At 37.7% G+C, this 25,284-nt stretch overlaps 2 protein-coding genes across 2 annotated transcripts in view; one reads left to right on the top strand and one right to left on the bottom strand.

Moving 5' to 3' along the window:
- kctd16a (potassium channel tetramerization domain containing 16a) overlaps window positions 1–9,797 on the bottom strand; it is a 28,983-nt gene extending 19,186 nt beyond the window's left edge. Inside the window, exon 1 of the mRNA XM_051128372.1 lies at window positions 8,282–9,797. Coding sequence (XP_050984329.1) covers window positions 8,282–9,086 — 805 coding nt within the window. The 5' untranslated portion in view covers window positions 9,087–9,797. The remainder of the gene's footprint in view (window positions 1–8,281) is intronic.
- A 4,221-nt stretch (window positions 9,798–14,018) lies between these two features.
- Window positions 14,019–25,284, top strand: part of nr3c1 (nuclear receptor subfamily 3, group C, member 1 (glucocorticoid receptor)) — a 31,245-nt gene continuing 19,979 nt past the window's right edge. The window contains exons 1-2 of the mRNA XM_051128141.1: window positions 14,019–14,356; window positions 15,824–16,950. Of these exons, the coding sequence (XP_050984098.1) occupies window positions 15,833–16,950 (1,118 nt within the window). The 5' untranslated portion in view covers window positions 14,019–14,356; window positions 15,824–15,832. The remainder of the gene's footprint in view (window positions 14,357–15,823; window positions 16,951–25,284) is intronic.

Genomic DNA, 25,284 nt, shown 5'->3' with positions numbered 1-25,284 from the left:
AGGGTGGAGGGAGACAGCCTTCGCTCCAACCCGTGCTGCAAAAAGGAGAGCACGACTCTGATCGGGCATCTTCGGGGGTCCTCTTGGTGGGAGGAACACCACTCAACGAACAGGTTCCACTTCAAGGCGTAAGCATGTCTCGTGGACTGGGCTCTCGCCCAGTCTCCATTCTCCGGGGAGCGCAGCTCGTGACAGCTCGTCGGCTGCATGGTTGTGCAAGCCCGGAATGTGAATGGCACGAAGCGACCTCAGATGCTTCTGACTCCAAAGGAGGAGGAAGCGGGCGAGTTGCGACATGCGACGGGAGCGTAGACCACCTTGTCGGTTGATGTACGCAACGGTCGCAGTATTGTCCATGTGGACCAGCACGTGCTTGCCTCGTAAGCGCCCTTTGAGAAGGATCAAAGCAAGGCGTACTGCTAGCAACTCTAGGCAGCTGATGTGCCAGTGTAGTTGAGGGCCCGTCCAAACCCCCGACACTGCCTGCCCATTGTACGTGGCCCCCCAGCCGGTGGAGGAGGCATCTGTATGTACCACAGCCCGAAGGGCAAGACCTTGTACTGATATGCTCGCCCTTCGAACGCGAACCGCAGAAATGGTCTGTGGCGTGGAAGCATCGAAACATGAAAGTATGCGTCCTTCTGGTCGATCGCTGCAAACCAATCTTGAGGACCACACATCTGAAGATGTGCTTCTGCGTGAGGATCTTGAACGGTAGCCTGTGAAGTGCTCGGTTCAGAACACGCAGATCCAAGATTAGTCGTAACCCACCGCCTTTCTTGGGCACTATGAAGTAAGGGCTGTAAAACCCCATCCTCATATCAGCTGGAGGGACCGGCTCTATCGCGTCTTTCACCAGTAAAGTAGCGATTTCTGCACGCAAGACAGGGGCATCTGCAGCCTTCACAGAAGTGAAGTGAATGCCCCTGAACTTGGGGGGGGCGCCGGGCGAACTGAATCGCATAGCCGAGTCTGATGGTCCGGAGAAGCCAGCGAGACGGACTGGGAAGCTCTATCCAGGCCCCCAGAAAACTCACAAGCGGCACCAGCAGGACCACTGATGTACCCCCGGTGGGGCAGCGATGGGGAATGCAGGGACCCCGCTCGGGCGTCTCGTTGCCGGTCCGAAGCGGGGTCAGAGTGTCTGTGTCTGGAGTGTGTGAGACACTTACCTGCATTCGGGCAGTAGTACGTCTGATAGCACTCTCCAAACGCCCACTGCTGCTCACTGGCGAGAGAGGTGAGCGAGGTCCGAGGTTGGCCCGAACCATGCCCCCGCCCCCTCTCTGGAGACCCAGAGATAGAAGAAACTGCTCTTTTGTCGAGTTTTTGGGCGAGAGGCCAGTGGCGGAAAAAAAGGAAACAAAAGTTCTCCACCCGGCCCTCCTCCTGGGGAGCGAGTGGTGCGTTCACCATCTCCCGAAGAGCAGCTCCATCCATCTCTGGGTCGCCCGTCTCAGGGCCTCTTGCTCTTCCGCTTACCACCAGTCTTAGTGGGGGCCTGGAAGGGCGGGGCGGCTGCCCTGCGACCGGCTCCACGGCGCTGCCTCTGAGAAGGCTGCTGCGATGGCTGCACAGGAGCAGGGGCGGAGGGGCAACGGATTGCCCCGCCAGGTGGAAGCAGCGCTGGGACACAATTGCATCGCCACCGCACGCTCCACCGGTGGGACAGCCGTATACGCCATCGAGGGTGGTGAGGGAGGATGTGCCACTGGAGCGGTTTCGGTCAGTAAAAGGTGCCGTCCATGTTCCAGTGAGCTCATCATGCACATCCGGGAAGAAAGTTACTGGGGTACCCTGAGAACCAGCGCAAGCCACCCCGAGATACCAGTCATCCAGCAGAGAGGGTTCAGGACGTGATGGAGGCTTCCATTCAAGCAATACACTCTCAGCCACCCGGGCAAGCATAGCCATCATCTCAGGGTCCGTATCCAGCACCGCTGACCACCTGGTAGGCACCAGTGTGCTCAGATCATCCTCCCCTGAGAGGTCTGGCTCACCCTCCGATACCACAATCGACATCCTCCTGCAATGACAGCATGACTCATCCACAAAAGCTGACTCAGCGTGCTTAATGCCCAGACACGTGAGGCAACGATCGTGACCATCACCCGGCGCCAGGTAACGGGTGGAAGGGCATGTTTAAAAGCCGCGTCTTTTAAGACGTCCACCCGTGAAAGCTCTTTCAGAAAACTGCTCTGAGTGCTGAGGCGCACAGGGGAGATGGCCGCAGCAACACAGAAGGGGGTAGTGCAGCCTAATGTGTGCTTTTTTTTCCCACTCGACAAGGAGACCACCGCCGCTGAAGCGCCGTGCCGCCAACACACGAGCAGGTGCTGTTGACTCGTTTCTTTTCTCTGTTTGTATCTTGCTTGCAGACCTTATCGGCTCCGAAGTGAAAAATTGACAATGCTCTGCACCTGCTGCATATTTATACTCGCGCTGCGATCAGCGGCAGCTGGATGCAATCATCGCATGCCAATGTACATTGGCTCGTTTAGTTTACACTCAAAGCAGATTGGTCTCTCTAAGCGAGATCCCAATTCGTCGGTCACCGACGTGACTCGAAGTGACCGACTGAATGGGGAACTAACCAGCAGACTGATCTCATCGACAGCATCTGAAATGTTGTTATGGTCATTATGAAAGTCTGTTGTCAAAGTATTTCTTTTTACTTGCATCCCAGTGCTGTCTTACATGACTGCATTCCCAAACGGCTGGTATCCGCCTCCGAAAGCAGTGACTGCATTTATTGTATTTTAGTCTGCTCTCTCTGAGGCACAAATAATTTATCATATATGAAAATTATTACATTTAGTGGCTTCTCCTACTTTTCTTAGTGATATTTAGTGCCACTTATCGGGAAGTGATGATTTTGTTCCCTTTAACTCGGATGTAAATGGTGCTTATTCACAAATGTTTTATTGGATATTTCAATTTTGCACATAAGTTAAATTCACAACTTTGGATGGACGAAAATGAGTAGTCTGAACTTATACCTAGCGCATTTCGGTCGCATATAGGATTAGTGAATGTCAGTGAAGCAGCAAAAATGATGATGATAGGTCACATGGCTTTTTTATTATATTCATACTAAACACATTCATACTATATAGAGTATGCAATTTCAAATGCAGCAAATGTCTGTATCTTACACCCATAACAAAGCATCAACCCCGTGCACTTGTAATTTCACAGTTTTCTTAAGCACGGAAATCTTAAACACATTGGATATGACCGGTTCCGCTGGAAAATCACTTGCACTGCTTTCTCGCTCTTCTCCATTTACTTTCCATCTCAGGTGGAGTGGCTCTTTCTGTACAATGGCCTAGATGGGAACAGTCTAGATTTGCCCCATCTCAACTCCCACAGTGGACGCAGGACTTATTTCCTGTGCCAGTTCAATAATGGCTGTAAATCACCAGCGTTCACAGAAATAATAGAAACTGCATATTCACATGAGGCTCTTAGAGGATATGGCCAGAATAATCTCTCTCTATCCATGGCGTATTTTGACAAGCTTAGTTGCCTAGCTCGTGTTTCAAGTGCTGTGGGCCTAATACACTACTTGAAGCATATTTGATTAGCCCACATCCTACTGTATAATCTGCACTGGACTGGAAACAGTGTGTCAGGCTGAGTCGTGATGTTGCAATGCATTAAATGCAAAATTATATAGCGTGAGTTAGATTTTATGTTTTGAATGTTGAGATAATTATGCATGCAGCATCAACTGGACGTTTCTGCTTTATGATGCAAAAACATGCCGTAGATCATCAGTGTTCTTGGGCAACACAGAAGGTGACCTTAAGAAACATCTAATAGCTTTTTAATTGGAAAACTTTCAAGCTGGCTTGTGATGTAAATAATTAGCTGTACTGTTTTGTTCCTTAATGATCAAAAGAATAAAGCTCATCCATTTGATGATAGTGATAAACTACTTTTTTTTTTAAATCATAAATTATTCTTATTGTATTAACTTTCAGGAGAAGAAACAAGTCTTGTTTTACATATTTTGGGCTTTTCATCAAAGTGCAATGTGTTTAGAATTTAAAATGTTCCAACAGGTCAAAATTAAGGGTCAAAACGGAATGCCAAGACTGATGCGGGTAATAAATAAAAAGAGGAAGAAGTCAGTAAATGAGTTCCGTCTGAATGCAGCTGTAAGATTTGTGAGATGTTTATGAACGCTCATGCAATTTATTTTTCTGCCAACCAGAAATCACTGTGGCTGTAATCACTGTCCATTAATCATGACTATTAATTAATGCAGAGACAAAACTGACCAGTTGGTACAAATAATTTAAAAAAACGTCGAGGACGACCTGCGGCGCATTTTTTAACTGCGAGAATGGGCAGAGATGGCATGTTAAGTGATGAAGCACACATGAAGGAGGATGAGTAAGTAAGTGACAAAGAAAAATAAGCAACCCCTTTGACCGCAAATGATATATTACCAATCTCTTGGGCGGTCTAAATTGGTAAAATGTGTCATGTGGGTGATGTTCTGAGAAGTAACAGCACAAGAGAAGGCAGTGAGGCCTGTAAAAAGCAACTGGTTCATTTCACCAGGGGATTCAGGAGCAAACAAATTCAGAGGAGAAACAAGAATCTACCAATCATGCTGTAAACCGAGCTGTGCGGCGTAAAGTGGAAATATAACATTTCAACCATTAAGTGTAATGCACGTAACTACATTATAATTTTATCCTGTTATCTAATGTGGCAGAAGTGTCAAGCCCATTCGATGCAGATGCACAGTCCTCCTCAATTTTTTAAGCCAAGTGGATGCAACTTTAAATGCAAAAAAAAAAATAATAATATGCAACAATTGTTGGATAATTGTCTAACGCTATGGTAGAAATCACATTCACACGTCTTAGTCCAAGTCATCATCTGTAGATCTTTTGCTTTAACATCCTCATGTCTCACCAAACTCATAAGATTTTCTTCCTGTGGAAGAAAATGTCAAAGCTGCTTCAGCGAACATTCGTGATGATCATAGCTGTCAAGTTAATTAGTTTGGTTTATTTAAAGTAAGTAATAGGTTGGGATTTAAAGCCAGGCTTCCTTTCATGTTAAATAAAAGTGTACTACTAGATCATCTCTTTTTACCCTAATATAAAGTAACAACTAATTAGAAAAAAAAGTTTTTGTTTTTTTTCTTTTGTCATTTCTTATTATGTTTATTTATGGGTAGCAAGTAAGATAAGATCATTTAATAAACAATAAGATAATTTCATAACACTCTTAATTTGCCTCTTTTGTTTAAATATCAGAATTAGTCCACATAAGAAAAAGGTTTCACAGGAAACACTGACAAAAATTTTACTTATTTTTTTAATGCGGAGTCATTTTATTTGATATTTGATTTTTTTTGTGCTAGATGGTTTGTATGTGATTTTATGTAACCCTTTGTGAGTTCTGTTTTATAAACCTTTGTGAGTAGTGAAAGATAAATCTCATCTGCCATAAAATTCAGTGATGATAAATGAAATCTTATTTCCCTGTAAAACAGGTATGAACAACACTTGAGCCTGTCATTCAGATGGCATCCTAATAAAACACTTTATAAAACAGAGATCTCTGGTTACGGCTTCTGATTTGTCAATACAAAGTTCCAGCTGTACTTAAAATATACAATGTAGTGACAGCTATGACCTGAACCACCTGTCAACTATGTTGTTTTTTGTTGCATATCGTCATTCTGCAGTGCTGGGGGGTAATGCATTAAAAATAACACGAGTAATGCAATCAGATGACTTTTTCAAGTAACCAGTAAAGTAATGCATTACTTTTGAATTTACAAGAACATATCACTCATAACATAACACTCATAATTTTATTTGCCTATTTATTGACTGACAGCTCTCCCTGTTCTCATGTTGGGAGAAATCGGAAGTGCGGAGGCGTTGTGTGAACATGATGTTACTGTAGTTCTAGTCTAAATGTGACCATGTATTTACTCATCTCACTTGCACAAAAACAGATTCAGTATTCCTCAAAATGAACAAAAACAGCAAAATGCAAACTCAAAATATGAAGAAACTTGCAATAATTAAATATGTTAAATAGCACAAATATCCTTTATGGATTTAATCCCATTTTTGTTATCAATGTCTTTGCTGCTGACCTTCGATGATCCAGTTCAACCATACTAATGAGCAAAAATAAAAAATGACTTTAGATAAACATAACATTTGTGCTTTTTTTTATTTATTGAACTTTTTTTTTCCGACCTATTGAAAGGTTTGTTTGAGCTGCGTCCTCTACTGTACGGATATGAATTTACATTTCCTTTAGCCTGAGGCATTTTTGTTTTACTTTTAGTTTGAAAGGACTTTTACAATTAGAAAAAATATAACTTTTTATATTAAAAACAAACAAGCAAGCCTAGCCCAGATGATAAAAGTAACACAAAAGTAATGTAACACATTACTGTGCATAAAAAATAACAAAATAAATAAATAAATACTACTTTTTAGGGAGTCACGCAGTATAGTAATGGATTACTTTGAAAAGTAACTTTCCCCAACAGTCATGCTTTTTTTGGGCGTTAAATAATGGCGCAAATACCAGTAATTCGACAAGCACAAACGTTCAGTGATTCATTTTAATACTCTCCTCTGAAAGGGAAACTCCTACAAATGCACGTTCAGTAAGGTCAGGCGCAAAAATAACTGTGTCCACGCCTTTTCAGCGCTAATTCTTCACTGTGTGTCTTTAGTAAATCCTGGATCAAAAAAATATGACTTTATGAATCTGCCTAATAAAATGTTTTAGTGAAAATGTATGTCCTTAATATCTTTATGTAATACAGCATTTAATTCAAACTGGTTTTTATGAGTGAGGCATTGAATCATTTATTAGTCAACAATGCTAAATCATTATGAAATGAAATGAGGTTACAGTCCTTACAAGTGAGTCATTGAATCATTCATTGAATGGATTCATTCAAAAACATTTTGATTCGAAATTATGAGATTAAAAAAGAATTTAATGAAACACAAGGATGAGTACTTCATAATAGGGTGAATTTTCATTTCTGGCTGACTTTAACTTCTGGTTTAATGAACTGTTAAAACCAATATCACATTTGCTGTCATGCTGTTGGCCTAATATCAGCACGACTGTGCTGTAGATGTAGAGTTACAGTATAGCGAGACTCTTTATCTTCATGTGTCATAAGTTTTTCCTTTATGTGTGGGCAATGGGAGGGGCTGAATACTGCAGTAATTATACTGATGACAGAGAACAAATCATTAAGCAGCCATATGTCCATTCACCCCGAATCTCGTGACTGTCCTCCAGAAGCTCTGCGTTCCAGGCTCGTTCTTTTTAGGTTCTCCAAGGGGACTCGTTTGGAATTAAGCACAAAGTGATTTTTAATTGGCCATATGCTGCAACATCGCTCTCATTTAAGACAAAAGCAAGTCAAATGAACCACTAATGAAGGCAGGCGCCGGACAACAATTGTATATCCAAAAGGTGCACATGTACTTAAAATAAAGAGAGAGTGAGAGCGAGAGAGAGAAAGGGGGGAGGAAGTGACATGATCATCACTGTGGTAGATTACTGAAATATTCATACCACACTCTGTTCATATCCCTGAGAGCTATACTTGAGGGAATTCTCCACATCTGCATTGGCTCGAAAGCCTCTCCCTCTCTGCTATCAATGTTCTGAGCGGACAAACTCAGTTCAGTCCGCTAATACTTGTAGGGAAGTGCATTTGTCACCTACATTAATGAGCACATTCTCAGTTCAAGGCTGATTATAGAATTGATCCGAACAGAATTGATCAAACTATCAGAGTGCGCCGCCTAGTGGCACTGGCTTAAAAAGAATGAAAACTACACATTGGTAATATTGTGTCTATGAATCGAATTCACATTATTCTAAGGGTTTTTTATTTATAAGGCTTTTATTAATTGGCACACTGAAATGGATGATTTTAATTGACCTGCCATGGACAAATATTTCTGAATACCGAAGACAAAATATACATGTATTTTTAAAGATTTTTTTTTGACTTTGTTATGATAATTTGATTAGAATGATGCCGGAGCCGGGATTCGAACTCGGGACGCCCGTAGCGCAACAGCGCTGTATATTGTTGTGCTGCCCACAAAAGTAGCCTATGTTTTAGGTCAAAATATTTTTAACATAAAACAATAATTGTTTATGTAATTCATGATTGACAACAATCAATAAACCACTTCCATGATTTTGCGAAAACTGCCGACTGTCTGTGTATTGTTGTGAAATAAACTGTACTTACGGTAGAAGACATATTCTGTGTTATTGGACCAGTATCTGTCATCAGTATGTCTGTTGTGAGGAGAAGTGGTGAGTGATGAATTGCACGCCACGATGTGGAAGCCGCTCTCCGCCAGCATATCAAACGCTCGCTCCAGGTGGCGAAACTTCAGGTAAAACTGAGAGGTGTACCGCTCAGCTGGCCTGTCAGGATCCCGGCTCTCGTTCAGGGTGTCCCCGAAAACTTCTTTGGCCAGACCGACCCTTCCGCAGATGAAGATTTTGGGTAGTCCTCGAGCTTTGGGATCCGCGTCCCTCCCGAAGGCGCACGAACTCTTGTATCCCACCGTGATGAAGCCGTAGCGCCTATCGCGGGCGTCCAGGTAAGACGCGGGGAACAACCTCTGATCGCTTCCCTGGGAAGCTTCGTCAAAATCATTGTGGATGTAATCATCTGGTGTCAGGATTTTGACGAGCTCGGGCAGCTGGAAGAACTCAGCCTCGCGTTTGAGCCTCCCTTTCTCCGGAAAATAATCCGGGAGGACGACGTTCTTATCGCGGAGATAGTCCAGCACATATCGAAAGAGGAATCCGTCCCTGTCGATGAAGTAGCGTCCCTTGATGTCCTGAGCGAGGTCGTTGGAAATGTCCTTTTTAGTTGAGAATAATTTCCCCAGCAGTGAGTTTGGCACACTGGTGAGGGTGGCATGGCGAGTGTAATACACCTGTCCACCTACATTGAGCTCAACCACATCAGAAGAGCAACTCTGAGCACATCCACTGTCCTTGGGCGTTTGATAAGTCCTGCAATTTTCAGTCAGGGCCATTTTGGTGCGTTGCACACTTCAAAAGACGAACACGCGAATGCGCAAAAGTTTTTGGTTTGTTTTTGGTGAGCAAAAAGTCAAAGGGAACATAACCTGGACGCGCTTTAATACGCATTCACAGTCCATAGTTTTATGCACAGCATCTCCTAAATGTTTATAAAAGTATAAATGCATCAAAATGACACTGTTAGGCTTGTTTTACAAATATAGCTGGGCATGATAAATCTGAACACGCATCTCCCTGTTAATGTAGAAATAGAAGAGCTCTCACCCAAGGGAACCAGTTGTGCAGCTCATGTAACCTCCAACTGAAATTCCAAAAATAAGTTCTGCTTATAAAAAATGAAAAACTGCACCAAGCTTCAACTTCCTTCAGAAGAGTGCTTCGCTCTCTGAAACCTTGTTCGTCCAGAACAGTCGGTCTTCATGTACCTGGCACCCACCCAGTGTTTCAGTAAAAGGATCTGTAGTTGAAAAAGGAGGATGCGTTGGGAAGTTTGTGCATCCTTACTCTCCAGAGCATCAGCAGCGTAGTGCGAATGAATGCAGCGTGCCGAGAGAGGCTTTGGACGGGGGAGGGAGACCATTCTTAGGGAGATGAGCCTTACATCATCTTAAAGGAAAATGACAGCTGGAAAGATACAAGCGGTTCACCCTGCTTCTCCAGATTTCCAAATATATGCATTCAATTAACATGTTAGGTATGGACTGGTTAGGCTGCCATATACATTTCCATATAGATTTATACATTTTCAGGCTATCCAAGATGAGAATGGGGTTGTTTGTTCATCAGATTAGGAGAAATGTAGCATTTCATCACTTGCTCACCAATGGATACACTGCAGTGAATGGGTGCCGTCAGAATGAGTGTCCAAACAGCTGATAAAAACATCACAATAATCCACAAGTAATCCACACCATTCCAAAATCAGTGAAAATCTTGTGAAGTGAAAAGCTATGTGCTGGTAAGAAACAAATCCATCTTTAAGGATCCATGTTTTAACTTCAAACTATCACTTTTGGTCAAAATACGAGTCCATAATCCATAATAACGCTTCCTCCAGTGAAAAAGTCCATCTCCTGTTGTTCTCTCACATTAAAATCCTCCCACATATTTATTTTTGGCTTGGTAGCCGGTACTTGATCTGTGCATATTTCGCTCCTAAATCAGACTGGACAAAGCAGTATTGTGGATAGAAGACAAGTATTTTGGCCAGAAGCAAAGATTTGAAGTGAAAAATGTCTTAATGATAGATTTGTTTCTTACAAACATGCATCTTTCCAATTTACAAGATGTGGAATACTGTAATGTTTTTATCAGCCGTTTGGACTCTCATTCTGACGGCACCCATTCACCTTTGGTGAGCAAGTGATGCAATGCTACATTTCTCCAAATCTGATGAAGTAAACTCATCTACATCTTCTATGTACATTTTAAGCAATTTTTCATTGTTGGGTGAACTATTCCTTTAACAGTGGTTGAGCTTCCCAGAGATTTGTTTTGGTAAATTTTGGGGGATCTGTGGGTATGTTATGGTTTCAGGACCACGGACAGATCCTCACAAACTTGACTCCGTTTGGCTGCTTTCACTAAGCAGCTAACATATATTTTACAGTAATTTGAGAATTACATGATATTTGATAGTGCGGCGGCTTTGTGTAATGTATATCTCTTGTTACTATTACAGCTCAGCAGCATTTCCTATCGCTTTTGCTCTTACAGAATATTCTATAAAATCCACTCTGAATTTGCATCACAGATTTAATGGAATTTTATTGACTTTCGTCTAGTGTAACCCTCAAAAGATTGTGTGCACCCAGAGGATTCTTTGAGTTAGGGAACATTTATTTTAGTATGCAAACCTTTGGCATTGCGTGCTGATCTTGTTTCAAGGAATTTGTGGGCTCGGCTTCACCGAGCGATGGCTTTGAGGCTGTGGTCACGCTTACCCTGCTAATTTTGTGTATTCTGCTGAAAAAGTGTTGCTAGGCACCGAAAGGAGAAACTGTGAGTGGGATTCAGATGGCAAATGCTCTGCTGTTTTCTTTTTATCTGCGATAACGTTTCATTATAAAAGACTCGCAGTTTGTTGCATTAATACCTTCAGTACAGGCATGAACATAATGATATCTTCAGAATTCAAGCTGACGTTTGTTCCCTCTTATGAGGGACTGCTATAAATACACAATTCTCAGATGATATGAATCATTTGACTCTGCTAGGCTGCCAACATGTACTCTGTCTGTTTGACTTTATTCATTTTAAAGCAGGTAAGACTCAGAGTTCCACATGATGGCATGCAAAGTTGAAGAAATGCCTGCAGCCACTGCCTTTAAAACACTTGAATAATGCAGGACAGCTCTTCAGGTGCACATCTACCACTCGTTCAGCCTTGTCTGGAGTGTTTTCGATCGCTGGAAAATGCATAAAGTGTAAACAAACAAATGCAATGCGATAAATCAAATTAAAATTAGCACTACCCGCAGATTAATCCGAAGCATGCATGTTGCATTACAGATAATCCATGTATAAATGCATATTATCTTTTTAGTACTTGATTACTGGTCAGACTGTGTGGTTTTCATCCATCCATAAGCATAACGCATACACTTCGGAGGAGGGAGTCATCATAGCTGTGCAGCAATCCATTGACCTAGATTTGCAGTATTCTCTGGATTTCAGCCACCCCTGCTTTAGAGAGGAGCCATTTATGTGGATTTGAATGTTTCTGCATTCGGAGGGCTGTGGGGCTGCCTTCATGCGTAATGGAACCAGAAGAGTGCCATTACTGCAATTATTTATTTTTCGGCTTTTGAGTGAAAGGGTTTGATCCTGTTCCCTGCCGTAAACACACTGCCTACTGATTCCTAATGGTTTCATTATTCCTGATCAACACAAGTAAATTGATTTATGTGCACCTCCACCCATTTTACACAAAAACATACACGATTGCACCTGCATTTGTTTTTCTTTCCTTGTAAGCTAAGGTAAAAAATAAATCAATCAATCCAATTCATCCTTAATGATAGCCATTTTTATTCAGGCATGTCACTTTTTGGAGGGAAGAAGTGATGACTTCTAATGATTGTCAAGTTGTTCACAACTGGCATCAAACATCTGAAAATATATATATTTTCTAAATATCTATGCCAGTCATGATGCATGCTGCTGCATTTGTAATATATAGATACAAAGCCAGTGTAAAAACCATGAATGACACTAAAAAAATCAGATTTGCAAATGTAGAGATGTTTCTACTCCAAAACCTACGTATGAGACAAAAAGCATCCACTAGGTGGAAGTGTTTAGTTGTCACTTACATAATAAGCTGTTTGGTTCAATAATTACTATAATAGGAGTGATTAGCAGCCATTACACATGAAAGGAACTCTTAAAATATTACTTTCATTTGTGTAACCCAATGTAGTCTGATTCATTCAAGAAATTAGTTATATTAGAATTTATTAGAATGCTAATTTTGTTTAACTGACAAAATAAAACTGTTTAGATTTTATTTAAAAATGAAGTTCATTTGCAAAAATAGATAACTAATAAGTTTTTTCATTCATTTTTTCATTGTGCATTCCAATTTATCTCAATCAAACTGCAGCTGGATTATTAAGTAATTTATTAAGTACAAATAACTTTAAAAATATAACTAACACAGTAAAACCCCACAGACCATTAGCCTGTTTGAAAATAGTATTGCAGTATAGTAGCATAATTTTATAGCTTTTATAAGCTTATAAAATTTTATAGGTACAGATTTTATAAGCTTACATACTGTGTATGTTAATATGTGACCCTGGACCACAAAACCAGTCTTAAGTCGCTGGTGTATATTTGTAGCAATAGCCAAAAATACATTGTATGGGTCAAAATTATTGATTTTTCTTTTATGGCAAAAATCATCAGGAAATTAAGTAAAGATCATGTTCCATGAAGATATTTTGTAAAATTCCTACTGTAAATGTATGAAAACTTAATTTTTGATTAGTCATATACATTGTTAAGAACATTATTTGAAGAAATTTAAAGGCAATTTTCTCAATATTTTGATTTTTTTGCACCCTCAGATTCCTGATTTTTAAACAGTTGTATCTCGGCCAAATATTGTCCTATCCTAACAAACCAAATGGAAAGCTTATTTATTCAGCTTTCATATGATACATAAATCTCAATTTTGAAAAAATGACCCTTATGACTGGTTTTGTGATCCAGGGTCACATATTTATCCTGAACATCTTTACAATAACTTAATAAATAAATGTGTATAATTTTTAAATATATTTCATGTTTTATCTCTCTTCACACTGCTTACACTTTATTTTATGGTCCTTGTTACAGTGAACTGTACTGAGTAATATTATTAATTAACAACATGTAGCTTACTTTTTATAGGGTTATGGTTAGAATTAGGTTGGTTTAGGGTTATTGCATGTAATTATACATCATTTGCTGATATTACTATAGTAAATAGGCTACATGTGAGCTGTAACAACAACACTGTAAAATAAGTGTTAACAGAAACTTCCTTGTAATCACACTGCAAGCATTATGCGACACCCTGAGAAAAACAAATGCATTGTTTTGCAAAAAAATGCAATGTTTATGCATAGCAAAATAAAATGCTAAACCAAAGAGAAAATAAGGAACATATAGCGGGTTTTCTTTAAATACACATGTTAGTGTTAGTTATGATCATTCCTGCATTATATAAAATGCACAAACTGTTTGTTAAAAAAATTTTTTGGACGAATGAGAGAAGCAAAATTAGGGCAGAAGCACTGACAGAGCAAGAGAAAACGGCGTGATTTGTTTTATGGTGATATCACCGAGGTTACTCACAATCACATCACACTTTCACCCAGTGAAGTCACTGTAATAAGGGCGAGATGTAATAACTCGGTGCTGCCAATAGGTCGCACTGCATGTTGTAAACAGGGTCGCCACGGATCTCTCTCTACTGTAATCTCCATTTTGAATGTTTTTATGGGTTAGTTTCATGGCACGCCTCTTTTCTCATGGCCGAAGACGAGTAAATTGCCCGGATTATCCAGACGGTGTTATGAATTCGGACTAAAACGCTGGACGATATCTGACCTGCGATCTTTGTACGCAGCTTGCGATTTTCCTTGCTCTTCTGAAACGACCTCAGAGACTGCGGTGAAGGCTTTCGTGTTGTTGCTAATCGCTAACAGCAGTAACGTCCAAACAAAACAATGTCAGATGATGCAACAAATCAAATCAGGAACGTAAATATCAAAAGGTACGTACGTGATTTTGACCTTCAAACTGATTTTTTTTGTGTTAACCGTCCATCTGAAAACAGATATTGACATTGGTAGCGTAAAAGTATAGCAACTAGTTTCAGATCAGTAACTGTCGTTTCTACACTCACGCGAGTTGTTTTTCACAGCTTGCCATTGAATCACGTTTTATTGCGATATTAGGGCGATGTATGGCTTTTTGGGCTGTTGCACAGGTATTACGTGTTATTTAAGGGTTTATATTCTAAATATGAAATGAGTCTGTGGATTAGCAGTAGGAGTAGGAACTAGGCCTCAGTGCGTGTCACTGATCCGCGCTCGTGCTGCTGCTGCTAAGCGCGCGAGTATGTGCGCGCGACACTTCCACATTTGGATTTTCATCCGTTTATTTTAATATTAGTCGAGGCCGTAAATCCTCATGGATTTAGCGGCAGCTTTTGGACAAAATACCGTTTATAGCGTTAAAGATTATGCCATTTTTACGAGACAGTTATGAAAACATCAACTTCAGTCAACGGTGCGCTTGCTGTTGAGTGAGTGACATATTTAGCTAACGGTTTTTTGTCATTTTAATACATTTAAATATGGATAACTCATACGAAGTTATGAGGTAAACTTTAAAAAGCATAACAGTTCAACTTCTCTGCATTTGATGTCATAAATCTTACATAATGTCAGTTATAGTTCATATAGTAATAGTTCATGTAGTTTTTACCACAGTAAAATCCATTAACATTGGATTTTTATTCATCATTGTAAAAAGCTTTAAGAATTGTTTTATTTGGATACTTTTTGTTAGTTAAATTTTTTTTGAGTGACTGTACTATATATATATATATATATATATATATATATAAATAAATACATACACACACACACACACACATATATATATATATATATATATATATATAAAAATACAATTTAGCTATTTATAATAACTTAATTATATGGAATAATTTATTATTTACATGCATTTATTGTGGTATTTTTACATTTTTGCTTATATAATGTAATTGATTTATTTGCTTAATTTTAATTATATATATATATATATAATTAACTTTAGTATATGTAGTGTATTTATTTATTATTTACATACATTTACTGTAATTTTTGTTTTTTTCTATATATAATTTATTTATTTATTTATTTTGTATTTGCATACTTTCATTTATATATTTGTATATATGTTAATTTTACAATTAATTATATATATGTTTATTTATTATTTACATACATTTATAGTGGTAATCTTTAATTGTTGCTTTTATTTATATATATGTATATATGTATATACTTTTTTCTTTAAAGCAAAACTGCTCTTACCATGGTGCAATTTTGTTTTGCCTTTACTTCCCTTAATGATGTTTTGCTTTCATGAGACTTACGGTAAACTAGGTTTTTCGGGGATGTTATTTATGGTGCTTCAGAAACTATAATTGTTTTGTTCTGTTTTACCACAGTAATGCAAGATGGATCAAGGCGGACTGAAGAACGGCGCCAAGAGAGATGATCATTTGAATGCGCTGGATTACAGCAACAGCCCAGTTGAGGGAATTTTACGAAGCGGAATACAAAGCGCCATGTCTGTCGCCCCCACCTCGGTGGTTCCTCAGCCCAATCCGCTGATGCAGCCGGTTTCTGGGGACCTTCCCAACGGCCTGAGCAATTCGCCCACTCTGGAGGAGCACACCACCTCTGTGTCCTCCACTCTTGGCATCTTTGGGGATGATTCGGAGCTCAAAGTGGTTGGGAAGGAGCAGAGGGCACAGCAACACCAGACCCTGAGCGCTTTTACTTTGGGAGACAGCTTCTCAGGTCTGGAGGCCAGCATCGCCGACCTCAACAGCGCATCCCCGTCTGTGGACTCCCTGATCGGTGGAGTCGACCCCAGTCTCTTTCATTTAAAGACAGAGGACTTTTCTCCCATGGATAAAGGCGATATGGACCTTGACCAAGATTCCTTCGGGCCCATTGGGAAAGATGTTGATGTTGGCAATCATAAGCTCTTTAGTGACAACACTCTGGACCTCCTACAGGACTTTGAGTTGGACGGTTCGCCTTCCGATTTCTACGTGGCGGACGACGCGTTCCTTTCCACCATAGGTGAAGATGCTCTGCTCGGAGACTTGCCGACAAATACAGAAAGGGACTCGAAGACCACCGCCTCCGTGAGCAGTGCAGTCAACGGCGCGACCATTTCCAGCCCCTCCAACATCAACACGTCCACCGCCACCATCAGCTTGCCCACTGTGAAGGTGGAGAAGGACTCTATAATTCAGCTGTGTACTCCGGGGGTCATCAAACAGGAGAACAGCGGGACTAACTACTGTCAGACGAGTCTCCACAGCACACCCATTAACATTTGCGGTGTCACCACTTCAAGTGGACAGAGCTTCCTATTTGGGGCCGGCCCATCCACAGCTGCTGTCAGTCAGCAGAAAGATCAGAAGCCCATCTTTAACGTCTTCACCCCTTTGACCTCTACAGAAGACGGCTGGGGCAGGGGCCAGGGCTTCGGGAATGCAAGCGAAATGCAACAGAGGGCCAGCGAATGCTTTTCCAAAAACTTCACAAACCCATTTGCCAGGTAAGCCATGAAAAGCAGAATGATGGTCTGTGCTTGTGGATGAAAATGCTTAATATGAAGGGTTCCTACAATCATGGATTTTCTAATTAGGCCTGGAAAGTTCTTAAAATTACTTTGAAACTGAGAGTCATAAAATCAGTCTTCTGCAGATCTCTGAAACCCTTTTTTGCATGGCATTGTTTACAGTTTCATTTTTAGAATTACGGTAAAATTCCAGTAATCACTAACGAAATTCATTTGACAGAAGTGTGGTTGTGAGTGTTGTTTTAATATTGTTGAAAGTATCTTCTACTCTGATAGCAGTCACTAAGTTAAGTGGTCTAAATGTATTTAAATTGTCTATGGAAGGCGTAGGCATAAAATGTTCGTCCAGTCATATTTTTCTGTCCAAGGGCTATGATAGGCTGTCCTACCTGCCTGTCAATGTATGTATTTGCATACCTCCACAGTTTTCTCACCACTGAATGAGGTAATCTGACAGTGTTGCATTCAACTAGGGGTTGAGTGATTATCGGCGCTGATATTAAGCATTTATATGGTTATTGGTCATTTTCAAAAACGATTTGCTGTTAAAATAATTTTAAAAGCTTTTACAGAAATTTTTTGTCAGAGCCTTTGTTATGCTTAATTTTGACATTTTCATTTGTTCAGTAGACATATATATGGGTTAAAAATATCGGTAATGAGTGTACTTCATCTGTAATAATCATTATCAGCATTGGCCCCAAAAAAATATAATGCGCTTTGTACTGTAAGATTTTCTCACTGATGAATGAGACGTGAGGTATTTTGACAGCATTGCATTCAACTAGGGCTCAACCGATTATTGGCGCAGATATTAAGCATTTTCATGGTTATCGGTATCTGTCATTTTCAAAACCGATTTGCCGCTAAAATAATTTAAAGCAAGTTTTTTTCAGAGCCCTTGTTATTCTTAATTTTGACAATAATTTTCAGACATATTTATCGGTTCAAAATATCGGTTATCAGTTTACTTGATCTGTAATAATCGGTATCGGCCCTGAAAAAAATATTACACTGCCCTCCAAAAGTTTGGAAACACACCTGGCAAATGGTTTTTGGACGATATCAGCATAAATCCTTATCATTTTTTGGTGCAAATACATTGAAGTATCTTGACATTATCATTGAAGACCAGCAATAATAATTTTTATTTTGATTACATAATAATGGCAATATATACATGTCAAAGTCAGACATGCCCCTTTGCCAGCTGTGATGCCTGGTTACTGGTTTTAACTTGGCACAGGTTTTTAAAAGATTTTTGGGTCAGCACACCTTAATAGCTTCAACAATTGATTGCCAATTAAGTTTAGAATACAACGAATTTAGGCCCAGATTATGCAGAGCTGTAATAGCTGCTAATGGTGGATATTTTGACGAATCGAAAATTTACGTTTTGTCTATGTATAAACTGTTTATGTAATAAAATATGTTTTTGTAGTTTGTGTTGTCCCCTATCAGTGCAGAATTATCACAAATTCATACCAATATTGTCCAAAACCCCACTTTTCTAGGGTGTTTCCAAACTTTTGGAGGGCAGTGTATGTGCTTTGTACTGTAATGTTTTCTCGCCAGTGAATGAGACATGAGGTAATCTGACAGCGTTTCATTCAGCTAAGGGTTGACCGATCATTGGAGCCGATATTAAGCATTTTTATGGTTATTGGTGTTGGACATTTTCAAATCCGATTTGCCAATTTGCCGATAAAATAATGTAAAAGCATTTACTTAAAGTTTTTTTCAGAGCTCTTGTCATTCTTAATTTTGACATTAATTTTAATTTTTACATCAGACATATATATCGGTTCAAAATATTTCTTATCGGTCTACTTGATCTGTAAAAATCAGTATCGGCTCCCAAAAAATATTATGCGCTTTGTACTGTAATGTTTTGTCACCAGTGAATGAGACATGAGGTAATCTGATAGCGGTGCATTCAAGAACCGATTATTGGTGCTGATATTAAGCATTTTTATGGTTATTGGTATAGGTCAAAAAACGATTTGCCTATAAAATAATTTAAAAGCATTTACAGAAAGAGCCGTTGTTATTCTTAATTTTGACATTAATTTAAATCTTTACACCAGATATATATATCGGTTCAAAATATTGGTTATCGGTCTAATTAATCTGTAATAATCAGTATTGGCATCAGCCCCCCAAAAAATGATGCACTTTGTACTGTAATGTTTTCTCACCAGTAAATAATACAGGATGTAACCTAACAGCATTGCATTCAACTATGGGTTCGACCAATTATCGGTGCCGATATTAAGCATTCTCATAGTTGTCGGTATAGGTCATTTTCAAAAATGATTTGCTGATAAAATATTTTGAAGGTATTTACATAAAGTTTTTGTCAGAGCCCTTGTTATTCTTAATTTTGACATTAATTTTAATTTTTATGCCAGATATTGGTTCAAAATATTGGTTATCGGTCTACTTGATCTGTACTAATCATATCGGCAGTGGCCGCGAAAAAATATTATGCACTTTGTACTGTAATGTTTTCTCACCGGTGAATGAGACATGAGGTAATCTGACAGCGTTGCATTTAATTAGGCCTGACCGATTATCGCCGCCGATATTAAGCATTTTTATGGTTATCAGTATCTGTCATTTTCAAAAGCAATTTGTTTAATGAGCTTAAAAGCATTTATAAAAAGTTTTTGTTCAAGCCCTTGTTATTCATAATTTTGACATTAATTTTCATTTTTGCACCAGACATATGTATCAGTTCAAAATATCTGTTAACAGTGTGTTAAATGTGTTTTGGAGGAGGCGTGGCTTTGGAAAGTGATTTGCATGGAGAGTGGGATCTTATGCTTGGCTCAGTTTTAGGTTTTATTTATTTCAAGTTAGTTTTAGTGCTTAAACTTAACCTCATTTCAGTTTGTAGTTTGGTTTTTGGTTAAAAATGATTTAGCTGTGGTTATTAATGAAAACCCTAAAGTATGTGAAGCCTTTTAAGCAGTTATCTCATAAATAAATCAGATTTTAGCAGTTGTGGCACAAAAATATAATTCTTATTAAAGAGAATAGGAAAATACAAAATAAAGATTTCAAGCATGTCTGTTCTGGGAACAATCATGCCATGCATTTCCTCCAGTAAGGAGCAGCCAGGAAATGGAGGTCAGACCAGACAAAATCAGTTTTAAAGACATCACTGCTCCCTGATTTAGCCTAAAAGTGGCTGTGCTGCACCATTATGGATTTTTTAAGGTATTAAACTAGTTAAAGATGCTTTAAGGTCAGTACAAGAATACAATATCTGAACATTCAAACAAGTACTGCAGCGTTTTCCTCCTCGCATTCATGTTCCATCATGTTTTCACTGCTATCTCTCCTCACCTATTTGCAAACCCTGACTTGTGTGAGCAAAAAACGCAAACATATGAAATGCGCTCGACAGGCATGACAGTAAGGCAGAATTTCTGTGGAAATAATCTGTTAATGTGCTTCTTTTGTTACTTGTCTTGTGTTTACTGTAAGACAAGGAAGTCTGAGGATGCCTGTACTTATAAAGGAGTTATGTAAGTGACACACATATCTGATGATCTTCACAGAGCAGGTCTCTGCAGCTCGACACGAAACCTGCTCGTCCAAAACTGTAGCAGTTTGATGGATTGTTAATGATGTGTCAGGCATGCAGGCTTTAAGGAAGTGTCTGTATATTTGTCATGTGAACGGGCCATTGGCGACACGCCCACCTAGTCCAACTTTTGCTAGATGCTTAAAATAAACACAAGATTGTTGTTGTTAGAGTCGAGTCGTTGAGTTCAGATCAAATGCCACTGTCCTCACTTGTTGTTTCGGTAATCGGAGCACTGATAACATTATGCAATCTTACTTACTAAAAGTCAACAAGAAATTGGTGTCAACCCTGTTTACTTTCTGGTGTTTTATGATTAGTTCGTTCGTGCATGTCACTTTCAAAGGAAACTGAAGTTGTTATATTCAAAGGAAAACACTTGTTTTGTAATTTTCCTCACAATGTGTATAAACTGGCTCTGTGACTGAAATGACTTGATGGCTTGACAGTGCATGTTACTTTTTTGTGTTAACCAATAGTCAAATAACTATTTGATTAACTGTATAGACATTGTTTTTGACTATTATCATATGTAAAGGTGGCTTTCTAAAATCTTGGCAACAGTTTACACAGTATTTCAGTGGTGGATAACATTAATCTGTAGTTACAGAAGTGTGCAGTCCAGTGTTGTTATTGTTCACTGAAACTAACATTTTAAAAATCATTTTCATTAATTAAAGTAAAACTGAAATAATATATAAACTTAAACTTGAACTTGAACTTTTAAAAACTGAAATAAAATAAGTTTAAGTACTAAAATTTCTGAAACTAAAGCTGTAATAAAAATAAATTAAAAATAAATAATAGAGTAATAGAAATAAAATAAAATTACTGAAACTAAAGATGAAATAAAAAGAGATTAAACTTAATAGAAATAAAAATTATTAGATATAAGACTACTGAAACTAAAGCTAAAACAAAAATAAATTAAAGCTATAGAATAGAAATAAAAATAATAGGAATAAAACTACTGAAGCTGAAAAATCAGATAAATAAAAATTAAATAAAATTAATTGAAATAAAACTACTGAAACTAGAGCTGAAATAAAAATGAATTAAAGCTAAATAGAAATAAAATAAAATTAAGCTGAAATAAAAAATGAAATCAAATTACTGAAACTAAAGCTGAAATTTAAATATATAGGTAAATAGAAATAAAAATGAATAAAGTTTATTAAAGCAAAATATAAATAAAATAAAATGAATAGAAATAAAACTTCTACTGAAATTAAAGCTGAAACAATTAACTAAAGCTAAATAGAAATAAAAGTAGTAGAAATAAAACTACCGAAACTAAAGCTAAAATAAACATAAATTAAAGCTAAACAGAGCTAAAAGTAATGGAAATAAAACTTCTGAAACTAAAGCTGAAATAGACAGAAATTAAAGCTAAATAGAACTAAAATTTAATAGAAATACAATTACTGAAAGTAAAGATGAAATAAACATAAATTAAAGCTAAATACAAATAAAAATTATTAGAAATAAAACCACTAACACTAAAGCTGAAATAAAACTAAGTAGAAATAAAGCTAAATAGAAATAAAATAAAAATTTTAAACTAAAGCTTAACTAAATACCAATTAAAGCTAAATAGAACTAAAATTACTAGAAATAAAACTACTGATACTAAAGCTGAAATAAAACTAAATAGAAATAAAATAAAATTATTAAAATTAAAGCTGAAATAAAAAATCTATTAAAGGTAAATAGAAATAAAATTAATAAAAGAAAAACTACAAAAGCGCATAACATAATTACTAAAACGTAATCTAAACTTAAAGCGTATGCTAAATATGAATAAATACTGTAATAGTATAGAAATAACACTTGCTCAATCCTGCACCACTTTCACAACTGGAAGTCCAGTTAAGCTCCAACACACCTGCTAAGAAGTTTCCCGTGATCCTGAAGACCTTGATTAGCTGGTTCAGGTGTGTTTAATTAGGATTAGAGCTAAACGCTGCTGGAAGTGGAGCAAGACTGGACACCCCAGGGTTGCAACTAAAAACAGCAAATAACTGTAGCTCTGTAACACAACCAGAAAGAGACGCTGAGATGCTCTCAAGGGTGAACTTGACCTTCAGCCTGCACGTCCTGGTCAAAAAACTTCCTCAAAAGTTGTGTGACTACATTCTGGCTCCATATGTGGTACGCAACAACCACTTTTTCACAAGCCAATCAATTCCCGATGGATAAAACCTTTTTTTTTTTTTCTTACTGTACATCCTGTTTCACTCAAGTATTTGTCAGACGGAATTAAAATAAATGCTGTTTCATCTCGACTCCAAACGATATGTTTGTCTGCCAAGTACATCGCAGGGTATTGGCTGAAAATCTGGCTCACTGCATAGTCAGATGTTTTATGAAAAACCCAGCAATAGCTTGAAAGTGCACCATAAAATCGTCTAAATAGTTGTTGGTTCTGGATAGAAAAACAGTCAGTTCGTGGTTCAGTCGCGGAGAGCAGGAACAGATGGTGAAACCAAAGAGGTTTCATCTTTAATTTACATGTGGGCTCAATTATCAGGCCTTTGTGGTCTGCAGGTTTTGAGTGGGAGTCGGGCTTGTTTGCGACTGCATCCCAACCTGTGTGACATTTAGTGGCTTGCAGCCAGCTTAGACAGGAGCTGTCTCTCTCTCTCACTCTCTTTGTTTGCCTGTCTCTCTCTCTTTCGGTTGTGTGCACGCTATGTGGTAAACGCGGTCGCTGTCAGGTCAGTGGCGCCGCTTTTCTCACGCAAGCATCAAATCGGTTCACACCCCTTTTGTTTTGCGGCATGTTTTTCTATCTATCTGTGACTCTCTCCATCGTGAATGAGAATCTAATTGAGCCAAACCCTTTTGATATGTAGTGACTCAGAAATTCTTCCTGAAAGCTTTGCTCAAATCGTTCTTGGCTTTATATGAGTCAACATGGACGCCGCTTAGGCAACTCTGAATAAGTAGCTTGTTTTCTTTTTCTCCGCCTAGTCTCTCTCCCTCCAGCGCACACCCACCGAATATTTTTAACTCTGCATAACCAGTCCCACAATGAGAACCTTTGGACTAGTGAAAATGTAGGTTTTCTGAAAAAGGAAAAAAGGCCCTGAGGCTGATCTTTGAAATGTATGGAGACTGTTACGCTCTTCTGCAAACACTGTAAATACGAGGTTTATACAAAGCCAGACTGCATTCATTTGAAGTAGAAAAGCAGCTCTAGTTACTACAATGCAAACATGCGGTTGCTTTTACTTCCATTGGCCAGGTGCAGTTTGCTTAGATGACACTTGCAGCTCAACATAGAGACTCCATTCCAGATGCCAAACATAGACACACTCCAGATGCCATTAGAAAATAACACACTCAGTTTTTTTTTTACTCACAGCATTGAATGTGGGTAATTGTAATAAATCGCTTTTTAATAATATGATTGATAATGTTAAATAACACCACCATGCAGAAGTTTGAGGCGTTCAAGTGATCAAAAGTGACAAATGCAATCAAATAAATATATAATAAATAAATAAGTATATATACGTTTTTGAACAGTAAGATTTTTAATGTTTTTTTTTTTAAAGAGTTCCCTTCTGCTCATCAAGCCTGCATTTATTTGATTCAAAATATAGCAAGAACAGTAAAATGTTGAAATAATTTTTACTATTTAAAATAACTGTTTTCTATTTGAATATATTTTAAAATGTAATTTATTCCTGTGATTTCAAAGCTGAATTTTTGAATGTTTGAATGTTGTATAATTTTTTCAAGTTTCTTTGATAATTAGAAGGTTCAGAAGAAAAATTAAGCTAAATAAAATTAGCTAAATAAATTTATTAATTTCTGTAACTTAAAAAATTATATATATATATATATATATATATATATATACAATAAATGTAATTTAATTTTATTATATATATATAATTAAAAATGCAGATAAAAAAATAAATTATATATATATATATATATATATATATATATATATCATTATTATTATTATTATTATTATTATAGAAATTAATAGTTTTTTTTGTAGCAGAGATGCTTTAAATTGATCAAAAGTGATGCCAAATGTTCTTCTGAACTTTCTACTTATCAAAGAAACCTGACAAAAATATATAATATAATATAACAAAAGCTTTTTATTTCAGATAAATACTGATCTTTGGATCTTTCTGTTCATCAAACAATCCTGAAAAAATGCTCCTGGAAAAAAAAATTAAATTTCTGAAGGATTATGTGACACTGAAGACTGGGGTAATGATGCTGAAAATTCAGCTTTGATCATAGAAATAAATTACATTTTAAAATATATTCAAATAGAAAGCAGTTATTTTAAATAGTCAAAATGGTACTGTTTTTGCTATACTTTAGATCAAATAAATAAAGGCTTGGTGAGCAAAAAAGACTTAAAAAAAAAACATTAAAAAATCTTACTGTTCAAAAACTTTTGACTCATAGTTTGTATATCATAAAAAATGTCATATCATAAAATATCATATATCATTAAAAAAAAGAAAAGAAAAAAAAAAGAAAAAGTTAACGTTCATGAAAGAAAAATTGGTTTCCATAAAAAAATACTAGCCAGCTGAACTGTTTTCAACAATGATAATCAATCAACATATTAGAATGATTTCTGAAGGATCATGTGACACTGAAGACTGGAGTAATGATACTGGAAATTTATCTTTGATCACAGCAATAAATTACATTTTACAGTATATTCACATAGTTGTTTT

Source organism: Labeo rohita, chromosome 14 (assembly GCF_022985175.1).
Source record: "Labeo rohita strain BAU-BD-2019 chromosome 14, IGBB_LRoh.1.0, whole genome shotgun sequence".
NCBI lineage: Eukaryota > Metazoa > Chordata > Actinopteri > Cypriniformes > Cyprinidae > Labeo > Labeo rohita.
The sequence above is the reverse complement of the archived record's forward strand: the minus strand, read 5'-3'. Positions and strand labels throughout refer to the sequence as shown.